This window comes from Heterocephalus glaber, unplaced genomic scaffold (genome assembly GCF_053883595.1).
Source record: "Heterocephalus glaber isolate CG9 unplaced genomic scaffold, H.glaber_assembly_v1.0 deba00001472, whole genome shotgun sequence".
Taxonomy (NCBI): Eukaryota; Metazoa; Chordata; class Mammalia; order Rodentia; family Bathyergidae; genus Heterocephalus; species Heterocephalus glaber.
This window is the reverse complement of record NW_028258315.1, coordinates 48,518,217-48,534,187: the sequence shown is the minus strand read 5'-3', so window position 1 is coordinate 48,534,187 and position 15,971 is coordinate 48,518,217. Positions and strand designations below refer to the sequence as shown.

General features: G+C 41.4%; 1 protein-coding gene across 8 annotated transcripts in view; it reads left to right on the top strand.

The window, feature by feature from the left end:
- Frmd4b (FERM domain containing 4B) overlaps window positions 1-15,971 on the top strand; it is a 351,908-nt gene that overhangs the window by 274,317 nt on the left and 61,620 nt on the right. For all 8 annotated transcript variants that reach the window (XM_087182007.1, XM_087182006.1, XM_004854187.4 and 5 more), the window contains 2 exons: window positions 7,077-7,133; window positions 7,919-7,941. In XM_087182007.1, the coding sequence (XP_087038133.1) occupies window positions 7,077-7,133; window positions 7,919-7,941 (80 nt within the window). The remainder of the gene's footprint in view (window positions 1-7,076; window positions 7,134-7,918; window positions 7,942-15,971) is intronic.

Sequence of the window (15,971 nt, the reverse complement as noted above, 5' to 3'; positions counted from 1 at the left end):
TTTCCAGCTGGGGAGAGAGGCCTCAGACCAATCTATTTTACAGGCTAAAAGAGGGAAGAGATTGAAGGACACATATTGTACCTAGTAAATGAGACAAAGTGTTGATATTGGAAATGCATATACAACTCAAAATCAAACAAATTCTCAAAGAAACAAGTGGGACAAAGGATCATTTCACACAGAGGTAATAGCAGATAATACACAATTTCAAAAGAAACACTTGAAGCGGTTTGTAGTCAGAGAATGCACATTGAAATAATTTTGCAGTAGTATTTTACACTTTTCTAATTATCAAAATAATTTTACTGCTTGGGTGTGGTTTATAAAAATATATACATTTCCCTAAGATGAAAAGATTAGTGAGAGTGTTTGATATCCTGGGTGTCAGCATTCATGGAGGTGTGTCTTGAGATCTGTCATTTGTGTGTGCAGATATCTGGTTGTGCTATGCAAAACACAATAAAAAAAAATAAAAACCCACAAATATGGTAAAAATAGTGATGAAATAAAGAACAACAAAAAAGAAACCATGGTTATGTTTTAATAAGAAAATAAACTAGAAATAGATGCTGCTGAGATTAACATAACCATAAAATATTTACTATCGGCAGTATAAAACATTTAGCCCACAAATTTGAAATTCATTTTAAGAGCCAAAGCAGTGAGGGAGTTCTGACCATTTACATAACTCACCATCATCATGAAGGAAAAACAGAGAGACCCTTAGAAGGAACATAGTCCACACTGGTGCTGAAGCTAGCAACTTCTCCCACAGGTCCCCATAAAAGGATGTATCAACATCCGTATGATGTAATAAACAATATCCTCAATAACATACCTGGACTTATGAAAATAATGACATCTGAGGGTTGTTTCTTATATTATTTCTCAACATAAAACAGTGGAGTAATGCGGAAACAGTTTCCAAGCTATTTTATCTGGATTAAAGCTTATGGTTCAATATGTAGGCCTCTGCTGATGCTAGCTCAATCCAAGAATAAAACTTAGAGATGCTGGAGCAGTGGTTCTTAACTACGGACAGTTTGCACCAACTGCACTCCAGGAAACATGGCCAAGGTCTGGAGACCTTTTTGTCATTACCACAAGGGAGAAGCTGTTTAGGGATGTTGCTTAGCACCCTATAATGCACAGCACAGTTCCCCACAATAAGAATTACCTAACTCAGAAATTGTCAACTGTTCTAAAGTTGCAAAACCCTGACCTAGAAGAATGAATGGGCAACATATCATGGAGACCATTCTCACAAATATTTCTGACAATTAACTTGGACAAGGAGGGAAAAAGTATTGGTTCGTGTACTCAAAAGATGTGGGTAGGAGGTAGGTGCAGATATGGTAGCTATGACCTGATCTTCTAGGAGTAGAGCAGTTTACTCATCCCCAGAAAATAGCAACCAGGCAGGGAAGACTGCTTCCATTCCTAAGGAAGAATTGTCCTGGAAGGTAATAGGTAGGTCTTAAGTGTTGACCTGTCTCCTCCACCAGCCTGATTACATAGAAACCACCATCTTCTCGTCTGACCTGGTGGATTCCTCCCTGCCATGTAGATGTGTATTCAGGAAGAATCAGGCACTATCCAGAGAGCAGCATCCACCCATTCATTCGTGTCCTTATACCATCTGTCCATCGCACTGCTTGGTACCTTACTGGTAAACCAAGTGAGAGTACCCTGAACTGCATCTAAGACATGATTCTTATCAATTTTTGAATTTTAACTAGACTTTAATATTGGCCCTACTCAGCAAAAGATGTAGTTGACAGCCATTGCCAAGAAGCCTCTTTCTTTCTTTCTATCTATAGTCATTGGTATTCTCTGGGTCATGTCTTCCTTTCTCCAGGGAGTAGGGACTTTCCCTGGTTCCAATCTGGGAAATCTCTGGGAATATCTTTGGACTAGCTTTCATCATGTGCCCCCAAAATAATAATTGTGTTTCTACTGGAGAATAGGAAAATAAGTAAATCCCCAAAAGAATGGGATATTATGCCCAGGAAAAAAGAGTGGCACTTGTCAGGCAAGACACCTAGCTATCCACCACTCGAGGAAAAATGATCCAAAAACATTTTACAAACTTTTTATTTAGAGATAACCTTAAACTTTTAGAATAGTTAAAAGAATGGTACAAAAATACTAGTATGCTCATCGAGTCAAATTCATCAGTTTTTAACATTTATTCTTTCTCCCCTCGTGTGTGTAATTTTATTCTAAACCCTTTAAGAGTAAGTTATGGAAATTATATCAGTTTGTCCCCTGAATATTTCCCAAGATCAGGGGCATCCCTTGTGTACCCGTATCATTATATCACACTCAGAGTGTTCCACATCGAGCCCATACTGTTGTTTAACATATGACTCGGTTGCCCACTCTACTTAGGGGATAACACTGCATTCAGTTGTGATGATCCTTAGTCCTCTACTTTGACCTTCGTCACACTGGCATTTTTAGAGTGTGGGCCAGATGTTTGGTAGCACATCTCTCAGTTTGGGTTTGTATCATGGTTTCTTATGATTAGATCTACAGATGGTTTGGTTTGATTTGGTTTTTGGCTTTGTGAGACAAGGTCTCCCTTTGTAGTCCAGGCTGCCCTTGCACCTACTGTGTAGCCCAGGCTGGCCTCTAACTCATGGCACTCCTCCTGCCTCAGCCTCCTGAATTTTAGAATTATAGGCCTAGTGATTTCTTTGTTTTTGACAGAACTATTCCACAGTGGTGTGCTGCAGTTTGTACCAGCTCTTGTGAGCCAATTCTCACATCTCTTTCCAACCCCATGTTCTGTGAAGTTGTATTGGTGGCTTGTAATCAGCCATGATGGAACTATTTTACACCATGGGAACCGACAAGTGCTGTCAATCAGAGCTCCCTCCACCCAGCTTTCTAGTTGTGGAATATTTGCATTTGGCAACACAGCACATTGCAGGGGTGAGTGTGTGTCCTTCTCAGCACACCTTATCTGAAGGCACTGGTGCTGCTGCATGATCATGGGTGCACCCTGATTACCCAATCAAGGTGGTATCTATCAGATTCTCCAGTGAAGAGCTAGTGTTTTCCCCTTTGTAATTAGTGAGTAACATATGGAGTGATACATTGTGATTATAGAAATATTCTTTCCTATTTCTAATCATTCTTTGACCCAAGTTATTTATTGAAGATTCTTGTGTAGAGGTCACTCATGAAGCCATAGGTTCAATCACCAAGTGGTACTCCATTCTTTCGTTGTTGTGTGGTTTTGTTTTGTTTTGTTTGAGACAGGGTTTCAATACGTAGTTCTGAACTTACTATGAACTCACTGGGTAGCCCAGGCTGGCCTAGAACTAATGGTGATCCTCCTGCCTCCGCCTCCCTAGTGCTGGGATTACAGGCATGTGACACCAAGCCCAACAGCACCCCACTCTTGCCAGGACTGCATGTTATCAATAAACCACTTGGGGTCATTTTTGCGCAGTCTTACCTGATTTCTGTTTTTACCAAAAGCAGAAGATTCCTGGTGAGAGATTGCCCTGGAGTCATAGGAAGTTAACTATGTACCAACTTCCCACGATGAATGCAGTCATTATGTATGGCAAACATGTAATAATAAAAATAAAAACATTTAAAAACTAGAGCATAGTAGAATGGAAAGAGCCCTGAACTGGAAGTCTGGAGTCCCCACACATCAGAGGATAGGATGGTGCACTTCCTGTCCCTGGTGCTCAGTGCTGTCATCTGTAACATAACCAGATCATATTTTCCTAAGTTCCCTTTCAGGTTCTAGAACTTTATTTTATTCAGTCCTCTTCCTTGGGAATCAACAGTTACGATTTACCTCATTAGCATGGTGTCTTGGTCAACTAAGCTGACAAACCAAGGACAAATGTGAGATGTCCAGTGTGGAGCCTGTACCCAGTGACCTGGTGATTGAATTCCTAAAGCAGCTGGATTAGCTGTTTTGGTGCGGCGCTGGGACCTGACCCTGCCGTGTATTGCTCATGCCCCCAGTCCCTCATCTCTCTCACTCCTCTTCTTCTCTGTGTATCCTGATGGTCACAGAAGCCCATTGCTGGATCTCATTACATTGCTCTTTGAGGAGATCCTCTCTCAAGTATTAGCTTGCCCAGTGCCTATAAGGTTACTTCTATTACCAGGGTTGGAAGTAAAAGAAATCTATCCTGGGCAGTCCGCAGTTCCCAAAGAACTTTTGCCCTTCAGGCATGAACTTCTAGAGTTCTTTAAATTCTTTGTTAAATTTCACCAAATGAAATTGCTGAGAATCAGGCAAATGTTATTCTTAGTTGATGTTATTCTTAATTGGTGCATTGTTTAGTGAACAAGTCCAGCGATACTGGCAATCAGTATTAGGATTCAGAATTTGCTGTTTTAGATTTTTAGAACAGTGGTCCTCACATGGAAGGTTAGGTAGGGACAGAGGGCTTTAGAAAAATATGAGGGACTGAGGCAGGAAGATTTCAGGTTTGAACCCAGCCTGGGCAATTTAGCGACTTAGCAAAGGGCCTTTTTCAAAATAAAAAATACAAAAGGGATGAGGATGTAGAACAATGCAAAGCCCCTGGATTTGATTCCCAAAACCAAAAGAAAAAAAAATGTGGGAAGTTGCTGAACTATGCATTCTCTTCACTTCCTGGTATGAGAGTTTGAGAGACCCCTCTCCTTCACCCCACTCCACCGTCCCCTGCCAGGCTGTGGTTGGGTCGAGGGGGAGTTGGTTATTTGCACCCCATGCCTTTGGAGCTGTCTGAGCCTGGTACTCGTCATGCTTCACTTGCTTATTTCAGCATTTTTAATATTTAATGCCCCTCCCAAGATGGAGAATTATTTGGCAGCTTCTTAAAGATTATCTGCTTTGGGTCTTTTTATCTGTCTGCTAAACTTCCATTTACTAAATTGAAAAGTTGTTGTCTAGAATATTCTTCAGATGACTCATCTGAGGCTCTGAGAAGGGAAAGGGCGTCACTAGGGGGTCAAGGGAGTTGGGAGAAATTTTCCACTTATTTTATTCGTCTTTAGTTTGTGTTTTTAAATATTCCCCAAATGATGCCCTTTTTCTCTTCTTTAACCTGATAAGACAAATTTGACTTTAAGCTTTGAATTCTGGCCTAATTGAAACTCAGAGATACTTTGGAGTTCCTCTCTTCACTCCCTCCTACTCTATGAGATTCTTTTTCTTTGAACCTAAGAAATTTAACCTCTCTAAAATTTCATCTGATCAACATCCACCTCACCTGTTGAATTAAGCATTTCATTATCTTTCCCCAGATTAGAAAATCTCTGTCTCTTGCTGGACAGATAGGAAGCCTCTGATGCCTACAACCAACCTGGCTTGTCTGTGATTTGATTATCAGTTTCTAGAGATGATAGGCAAGCTTTGAATTCCAAGGCTGGGGTCTGACCACTCTGGAAACAAAAAACTTTGAAGCAGATCCTCTGCCTCAGGTTTCAGAAGGCAGGCCTGTATGTTGGAGGATGAAATTAATTTGTTTTTACTTTGTAATATCAGGGATACATGAGTAATTTTCACTGCTAGCACTGTGATCTCCTGGGCTTGTCTGTCTATTTTAGTTTATGGCTTGTATAAGATTTATTATTATGTTTGCTTTTTGAGAACCCTAATCAAATCACTTAGAACCTGAGAAATAATCTTAATCCTTCGGAAGTCCTCACTGTCAATAGCTACCTCTGTAAACCTCTCTACTGTACCTTTATTTAAAGCTACTTACTTACCCCCTGAGGTACTTGGGATAAGTAGGAAATGTCCCAGCTCAGATTCAACAGGTAGAAAGCAGGAAGAAAGAGACAGTGCAGGGCAATTTTCAGGCCCAGGAGTTTCATTGCTTAAGGTTTCTGCATTTTCAAGAACAAATTATACTGGGCTTGGGCAAGGAGAGGAGCTTGGTGGAATTGTTTTTGGATGTGTAATTCTTACAAGCTCACATACCACACACACACACACATATATATATATGTATGTGTGTATATGTATATATATGTATATGTATATGTATATATATGTATGTATATGTATGTATGTATGTATATCTCCAACCATATATTTTTAAAATAAGACTCCCAAGCCAGGTTTGGTGGCACAAGCCTGTAATCTTTGCACTCTGAGAGGCTGAGGCAGGAGGCTTATAAGTTTGAGCCCAGTATAGGCAACTTAGAGATTTATGAGGCCCTGTCTCAAAATTAAAAATAAATATAAAGGCATAGCTCAGCATAAAGGCCCTGGGTTTAATACCCCCCTCCCCCACAAATCCCTGTGTACCACAGTACAGTTATAATATCACGCAACACAGTATTTATGCCCAAATGTTGCCACATTTGAAGGTATAGGTACTGACAGGCAGTGCTCCTCCTCACTCACTTGTGCCTCCCCACCAGGCTACCCAAACAACATTCTTATGAACCAAGGCCCAAGATAGCAGTTTTTTCTCGGGGATCCTGGAGAATGAAAAGATAATATGATGGGAAAATAATAACTTAGAGTCCATCTGAATTCAGTAGAAAGCATCAGAATTTTAGTTTTCTAAGCATTTTCTGTGACTGATTTTTAAGGCTTTCCGTTTTATCTAGAATGAACAAATATTAACTCAATAACATGTCATGGACACAGAAGTGAATTTATGTTTTAATAATATTTGTATTTGTGTGTGTGTGTGTGTACTGAAGTCACCATGCTGAGACACAGAAAAACATTATCTCAGGAAAACTCATAATAAATGAATCTAGGACAATCTGTGGAGCTTAAAAATGAATGTGTAGAGATAGAAGAATTATTCATTTAGAAGTTGTCTGAATTTTCAGCCTCAGAGTCCTTTGTGCTTCTTCCCAAATGCTGATCTCTAAACAAAATCCTCCAGTTTAAACACACACACACACACACACACACACACACACACACACACACGCACGCACGCACATCCCCCCACTTCCCCTGCAATGGTATGATCTGCATTTGATCGTAAACTGGGTGCCAAGCTGTGACAGTTTCCCGTACTCCACAGCCATTTGCTACAACTCAAGGCAGCCCTGTGTTCAGTGATGTTTTCCTTCTCCACCAACAGGGTCAAATAGAAGTGGACAGCGAGACCATCTTCAAGTTAGCAGCCCTGGTTTTGCAGGTAAGAACTAGACAAGTGCCTCTGGCCAGCTCCCTTTTGTTTGGTGTTTTTGTTGTCTGCCTGTAACTCTGAAACTTTTGCATGGGCCAGTGTCTGATGGATTTTTAAATTGTTTGCCAGTGAAAAATGTGAGCCACTGTCTTCTGCTTTAAAAGAGCTTTGCATGGGTTATATATTGTGATATTGTATATCGCCAGAAAAATGAAATGCAGGCTGCTCTGGGGGAAAAGAGTTAAGACCATATTCCTGGAAAAGCGCTCTGAGTTACTTGAATTTGGGAAGCAGCAGTTGTTAGAACAGCTGTAATTTTCATTTAAATTTAGTAACTTTTGTGTACATCTTCTTGAGGTTGTATAAGACCCCTTTAATTTGTAAAGTAACTAGTAGCCAAAAAAAAAAGTTTTTTTCTGCACTCATTTAAAAATGAAAAAGAAAACAGTGTATGTTGATGTACCTGTGTCTTGGTTTAAAAAGTCTGCAATCCACTCTACAAAGCTGCCACTTGAATGGAAAAGCATTTATCATGGGATCTTAGAAATGTAAAGGGAAAATAATGACCTGCATTTTTTCATATTTGTCTCTTCTGTTAAGAATAAGAAATATTTACACTAGCATTTTCTTATCAGTGCCACATTCTTGTCCTTGGCCATAGGGAAAGTGTTCCTTATGTACATTCTTTAACATTAAACTCGGGGTTGATGATGGGAAAATAACCAAGAGTGAATAATTCATTTAGCTTAGCATAAATACATATTGATCATCTGTCTTTGTTTTTTTTATTTCAGGAAGCCAAGGGAGATTATACCAGGTAATGATTTCTTTTCTGAGATTACTATGCAAAATAACCCTAGCTGAATCATTGTGTTATTTTAAATAACAATGGTTGCAAAATCAAAAGAAAGTAGACCCCAGCCTGACTATCTTCAAATAGAGACCTATTCTTTCTGTGAATGAATCTCAGAACAAACCTTTCTTACAATTTTTCTAGCCAGAGTGACAGTGAATGGTAATCAGAAGCTTTCCAAAGTTCTGTTTTCTATCATCCATTAATTAGTGAGATGAAGAAATCTATAAAAAGCTTCTGTAGCTTGTGTTGATTTAAAAAAAAAAAAAAACTTGTAGTGGTCATGTGTCTAAAGAGTTTTAAGGTATGCACGAAAAGATTACATCCATCAGCTGCTTAGTTAAGGGATTAATAGGGGCTTCCTCGTGCAGCTGCCTTGTAGGGGCCTCACCCTTCATACACTTGACCTAACAGTTGTATTGTTGCTGAGACACTTGCTGGGTTCTAAATGCCTCGGGGCACATCCTCCACCTTTCTGTTGGAATTTGCCCTGTACCTGCTCCTTTCTGTTCCTTAAATACAGTAGATGGGTGTAGAGAAGTACAAGCCCATAAAGGTGGATGGGAGGCCTCTGATTAGAAACAGCTCACAGGCCAGTGACCCATTGAAAGCCTGGCTTCTATCCTGTTAATGTTCGACTCCTGGTAAACTCTACCCATAGATTATTTACAGATCACCTAGTACTCATTCCCAGCCAAGTCTTTGAACAATGTGCTCCTTAACCGACTGATAAAATAACGCCTTCCAAGCCTGACAGCTAATTTCCAGCCACTGGAAACTCCAAGCACTCTCCTCATCTGCCCATTCAGTTTGGTAAAGCAGTTGGGGTTACCACTTAGTAACCTGCTGACCACCCTTCACAGGTACAGATATAGATATAGATATAGATATAGGCCATGTATGTAGCTCAGAGGCGCTGTGCCTGCCTTGTAAGCACAAGGTCCTGAATTCAATCCCTGGTACCAAAAAACCAAAAAAAGCAAGATATAGATAGAGATAGAGAGATAGAGATAGATAGATAGATAGATACCAAATTTTTTTGAATTGAAAGAAATTAGGAATACTTATTTTATGGAATGATATATTGCCTGATTCTAGAATTGAAAATAAAGCCCAACCAAGATCTTAAAAAAAAAAAAAAATAGAAGCTGAGTGTGGTGGCACACACCTGTAATCCCAGCACTCTGGGAGGCTGAAGCAAGAGGATTTCAAGTTTCAGCCAAGCTGGACAACTTCGCAACTTAATGAAACCCTACCTCAAAATAAAAAATAATGGGCTGGGATGTAGTTCACTGTGAAGGGCCTGAGTTAAATCCTTAGTATTGAAAAAATAAAATTGGAAGAAAGTAACAGGGAGTGGAAGGATAAATTCATTTCTAGATCTTTAGCAACATCAAGAGCTGTTGCACTCCAGTATCACCTTTGCCAGAGCAGTCACATTCTCTGGAATATGTGGAGTGTTGAGTGTGGTCATTTTATGGGGTAATTTGGGTCCCAAAGCTCATACCCTGCATTTTTTGATTGCTAACTGTTCCTCCCCTGATTTCTCAGGGTCAAGCAGAGGCCTCACACCCTGAGCCTGTTTCCTCATCAATAAAATGGGAACAACCCCACAGAACTATAATTAGAATTAAACATATGCACATTGCCCAGGGCCTGCCTAGTTTTGAAAAGCATCCTAGGTCTATTCTGATTCGGTTGCATGCTCCAACCTGGGCAAAAGCCCTGCTGCCATCCTAAAATGTAGACTTGACCATTGTTTACTTCTGAAGTCTTAGTTTCTCACAGCACCCAGACACCTGCCCTTCAATACCCCAGCCTGGCATTCGTGGATACTTGCCCACACTCTGCTGCTCCTGCTGCTCCTTTACATCTGTTCATTCCTCCCCTCTTTCTCTTCCACATAACCTGTGGTATTTTTGCCTTCACCATTTTGTTCAAACTCTTCTTCCCAGGATGCCTTTATGATTGTTTTGTGTTTGCGGTGCTGGGGGTTGAACCCAGGGCCTTGTGCATGCTAGTCAAGCTCTCAGTCACTGAGTTGTATTCTCAGCCTAGGATGCTTTTTAAAACTATGCCAGGCTGGGCATTTTGGTGCACACCTGTAATCTCACCACTGTGGGAGGCTCAAGCAGGAGGGTCACAAGTTGGAGCCCAACCTGGGCCCCAGGGGAGGAGGGGCGAGAGGTGGGGTGCGGGGGGGGGGGGGAGACAGAGACACAGAAACAGAGACAGAGACAGACTGTTGCTCATTTTGCTTCCTGGCAGGTTTCCTTCAGAGAATTTAAGTCAATGTTATTGTAACCAGTAGGAAACCCTGCTCTCTAAAAGTTAATTAGAATAGTGGAGTGGGGGCTCCCATTGTCTTTAAATAGCCAACAGCCTGAATTTCGGAGTCAGCCTTTACCCTACAAAGATAAGGATCTGCAGGGGTAACACACCACAGGTAAAGGTGGAGAATTCCTGAAAGCTGACGGGGGAGGAGATGAACCTTTATTGCTCAGCTGCTGAGCCAGCCACAAGTGACTTTGTAAAAGCAGAGGGTTTTGTTTTAAGATCCTGGAAGTTACCAAGTGACTATAATTAAGGTGCTGCTGTTTATGGAAGAGAAAAATGAGTGACTACAATTTTCAGTTCACTGCTGAAGTAGAGTAAGAGTGTTGAACGCCCATCTTCATTTGGGAAGGAAATATGCCCAATTTACACCTGTGCTATGAATTGCATCTATTTCTCATGGGAAAGGAACTTCTCTGGTTGCCCCTGAGAGTAGTTAATGAAGGAAGAAAACAAAAATCAAAGACTTATAAGAAATTTGCCCCCCTCAGTTCTTATACCCCTGAAACACAGCTCTAAAATACAATTTCATTTCCAGGTCCTTCAAAGTGAGTTACAGTAGGAAAAACAGGAGCTCAGCTGGAATAGTGACATGTGCCTATAATCCCAGCATTCTGCAAAGCTGAGGCAGGAGGATCACAGGGTTAGGCCCAGCCTTGTCAACTTAGTGATTTTGTGAGACATTTCTCAAAAATACAAAAGGGCTAGGGATATAGCTCAGTGTGAAGAGCATGGGTTCAGTCCCCAGTACACCAAAGGAAAAAGGTAGGAAGGCAGGAAGGAAGGAAGACAGGCAAACAGGCAGGCCAGCCCCAGGGACCAGGTGACGAGTACCTGAATCAGCTTGCAGGTGAGAGTGAAGATGGAGCTTTAGAATTTTACTGGATTCAAATCCAGGCCCAGACCCTTGGTGGATAACTGTGGGTAACTTACCTACCCTCTTTGGACCTCAGTTCATCTCAGTTAACATGTCATTGTTAACAATGATGTTGCTGTTGGGCCAGGGATTTAGCTCAGTGATGCCCTGCCTTGCAAGTTCAAGATCCTGAGTTCGATCCCCGGTACCAAAAAAACCCAAAAAACAAAAAACACACAAATGATGTTATTGTTGATAATACCTTTAATCCTCACAGCAATCCTGTGAATACAGACATTATGATTGTCCCCATTCAAAGCTGAACTTTGAAGCCCATAAGTAGCCTGTCTGGGGTCCAGAGCTACTCTGGCCTAGTGGGGCTTCACGATTTGTGGACTTTACCACTGCTAGAATTCCCTTATATCCTGGAGAAAACACAACCTTGTAAGAGTGATTCATTACCTTCCTTACTAGCATAGTAAAGAAAGAAAACATGACAGAAATTGAATATGCCTGTTTTATTTTAGGCTGGGACTTTAATGAATTAAAAAATCCCTTTTGTGAACAACAAGAACAACAACAAAACAAAGAACAGTTGGGTGAGGACTTCTCATGGTTAAAGTTAAACAAAGTTAGCCAAGCTTAATAGCACACTCTTGTAATCCTGGCTACTTAGGAGGCCGGGACAGGAGGATTGCAAGTTCCAAACCAGCCTGGAAAGCTTAGCAAAATCATGTCTCAAAAAAAAAAATAATAAAATGGGCTAGGAATATAAATCAGTGGTAGAGAGCCCCTGGGTTCAATCCTCAGGACCTAAAAAAAAAAGTTAAAGTTCACCAAGTTTTCTTCACTAGGTGTTCTGAGCCTGTTCACTGGCCCTGCGAATTTCCCGAAAGAGAACACACTGGCAGCATCTTCCACCTCCTTTGTTCCTGATATCTGAGCCCTTGCTGGACTAGTGTGTTCTGTGGACCTCACTTCCTTAACCGCAGTTTTGCTAGAAATCAAGGAGTTTGCATTTCATGGCTTACATATTTTGCATTTCAAAATACTTTGCTTTCATAGCATAAATGCTAAATGCAAATATGTGAAAACCAAAACCCCAAGTTCCACTTCTGTATAATTCTAAACTACTAAGCCTACTGAGGATCAGCCCTAGGCAGGAGGTGGCTCTCTGGCCCTCTCTGGGTTCTGTGTCACTCTGCACTGGAGAGGCCCAGGCTGTACGCAGGTCTCAAGTGAATCAGCCCTCTTGGTCCTCTGGGTTCTGGCTGGTTGGGACGTTGGCGCCTGCGCAGTATTTAGTATGAAGATACTGTGACGTAAACTGCCGGTCCTCCTCAGGGTGCAGAAGTGGAGGGAGGACGTTGAGGGGAGGAATTCTACGAGCCCTTGCTGATAGCTGTTTCAGTGCCTTTCAGTGTGGTTCTAGAAACACTGAGTGCTAACATAACACATAAAACAGTTCTGTTCTCTGTGTTCAGACAGCTAATGCGAGTGATCCTGTTCTGTTCGATCAGGAAGGCCGTACTGAGTGACACATGCAGGAAGAAGAGATAAAGCTTTGGGAAGTCAAGTTGACCATAAGTAATTTTCACTTGTCCAGTGGGAAGTTTCCAGGAGAGGAACAGATTTCTTACTGAACATTCTTTGATAGGAAAACATTGTTTGTATTGCTTCATTTTCTTCTTGATGCCTATTTTTCTGATTCTAGATGTGAATGAGAGGTAATATTTTAATCATGATAAAAATATACATTACATAAAATTCACTATCTCCACCTTTCTTTCTTTTTTTTAATGAGGTACTAGGGATTGAACTCAGGGCCTCTGCAATGAGCTACATTGTCAGCCCCGTTTTTATTATTTTTTATTCTGAGACAGGCACTAAGTTTTCATCCAGGCTAGGTTTAATTTTTCAATCCTCCAGTCTTAGTCTCGCATGCACCACTGCACCAGGCTAATCTCCACCAGTCGAAGAACACAGATCAGTAGTATTATGTGCATTCACCTTGTTTTCCAACCGACCCCCTAAACTTTCATTTTGCAAAACTGAAACTCTGTACCTATTAAACAATTCCCCAACCCCTTTCCCAGAGTCCCTGACAACAACCTTTCTCTTTTCTGTATCAGTTTGACATGGTAAAACTGATAATGGTAAAACATTTTTATTTAAAATATTCACAGATTTCCACTTTAACCTGTTTCTCAGCCTGGGTCATTCTTATAGATTATATTTCTCCAAGCAAGTGGTATTTAAAAAGAGGTGAAAATTCAAAGTAGATATGATCAGGAGTCCTCAACAAGCTGTCTAATGTTTAGAAAAATCTCTCATCACATTTTCATTCTAATTTCAAATTCTTTAGTCTTAAAAATATAGTTGGACAATTGATCCCCATCAAGCATGCAGATGGGTGGAGTGACTTGCACTGGGTTACCAAGTAGGCCGCAGACAGGAATGTGGTGACAGGAATTCCGGCTGAGTGGACACTGCTCTTGACAGAACACTGCCAGGGTTCCTAGTGCAGGGTGCATCTGACAGAGACTGAGAAGGGTGTGACACAAACTCCATGATGATATGGGCAAGGTGTTGGAAGAGGTTTCAGGCCCAGCTTCCACCAGTTACCAGCACCTCTGAAATCTGTCATACCAACCCTGAAAATGCTTACAACTTAGAATGTGGCAAGTTTCTTCTAAAGTTCTTCTCCCCTGTGGTGTATTATAAACCCATAGAGTTGCCAGGCTTAGCAAATCCTATATTTTTATATAGGATACAGGGGCCGGGGATTTAGCTCAGTGGTTCTGGAGCCTGCCTTGCAAGTGCAAGGTCCTGAATTCGATCCCCAGCACCAAAAAAACAAAGAACAAAAAAGCCAAAAATATAGGATACACAGTTTAATTGCAATTTCAGATAGACAACAATTTTTTTAAAAAGTATAAGTATGTCCTACGTATTTATTCTGTCAACTCAAACCTTAATCCCTAGGAATGGTTTTCCATGGTAATAATCCACCACCAGCCTGCTCCAAGAGTAAGTAGGAATAAAAAGTTGAGTAAACTCTTGGTTTTGGAGCTAGGGATGGTGGCACTGTAATCTTAGCACTGTGAGATGCTGAGACAGGAGGATCACAGGTTCAAGTCCAGTCTGTGCAATTTAGGGACTTATTGAGACCCTATCTCAAGAAAAAATTTAATTTAATTTTAAAAAATTTTTAAAAGAGGGAGAAAGGGGTAACTCAGTGCAAATTCCTTGAGTTTAATCCCCAGTACTGCTCACCTCAATATATACGTATGTATATCTTGGGTTTGGAAGAATGGGAAAGAAAGGTACACATTTATTGAACCAAGCAGGTACTTCCATAGCAGTCTATTATAACTTCCCCAAGAACTGTGTAAGATGTGTCATCATCCCTACTTTTACAGTGCAGAAACCCAGGCTCATAAAGGTTAGTTTATCTAAGATGACAAAACTAGGAACAGGGAACCTGGGACTGAATCTAGTTCTAAATCCCAGCCCTAATTACAGTAAATCACAGGGCCAGAGCTGGTTGGTTAGTGTTTTGATTTTTGGTCAAAGTATGCTCTGGCTGCACATGGGCTTGCTCTAGTCAGTGGTGGGCAGGTAGAAGACCTAGATGAACCTCAGATTCCTTATCTGAAAATTAGAAATAGCATCTGTATCTTGGCCTGGTAAGAGGACAGTTTGAGTTCACATAAATACAATGCTGAACACTTGTGGCCCACAGCAAGTCCCCAGGATAGTCTCCTTTATTGTTGTGTTTTGTTCAATTGTCCTATGAAGGAGGAGCTGAGAAGTGGGTGGGAGAAGGGACCAGAGGCAGCCTAGGAATGCACAGTCACACCTAAAGTTTCACAAGGGAGCTTCTGTTGTCCACACGAAAGGAGAGCTCTACACCTTTCCAAGAAGAAAGGGGAGTTAGGGGGTCCCCTGGGTTTAGCCAGGCTTGGAGAATGGCTAGTATAATCTTTTCACTTCTCGCTGAGCTCTGTAAACAGCTACAACATGATTGTATGATAAGGTATGATAAGGAAGTCCAGCTGTAATAGCTCCACAGCTATGGAAGGCTGAGGCAAGTGGATCACAAGTTCAAGCCCAGCCTGGGCAATTTAGTGATTTAGCAGGACCCTGTCTCAAAATAAAAAACATTGAAAAAGTGCTGGGGATGAAGCTTTGTGCAAAAGACCCTGGGTTGAATCCCCACTGCTGGGGAAAAAAAGAAAAAGGAAAAAAAAGATGTGATTAAGAACTGTTTCAAGGGGATGGGGTGGGAATTCCAAGAATGGAAAGACCCAGGGTTTAGGAGGGAAGGCAGAGCCCCGCCCCCTTCCTCCTGTCCTCCACAGAATCCTCCCCTGCTCTTGCCCCTCCTTTCCCTCTGATGCAAGGGCCTTAAGTCTTCCCAAGCTCCGACCTCTGCCGTTTTGAATCTATCAATCACCAGCTACCACAGGGCCTTGGTAAGTCTTCATACATCCCTGGGCCTCATTTTCCCCTTCTGTGAACTCATGGGTTGGACACAATGAATTCACCTCAATTATTTGGATGGTTGGAGCTGCTTTTTTAAAATTTTGGTTTGGACAGGTGGGAGGTGAAGAGGACACTTTATTTTAGCTATTGCAAGATCAGCTCAGCTCTAAGCAGTCTTTCTGAACTTCAGTAATCAGGAGTGGCATCAGAGGCGGAATGAACTTGAGCCCTAGGATTTCTAACTTTGCATAGCACTGACTGGGAAGGAAAGTGTCAGCTTCCCACCCCAGGCTGTGGTGTCCCAGAGCAGGAACCC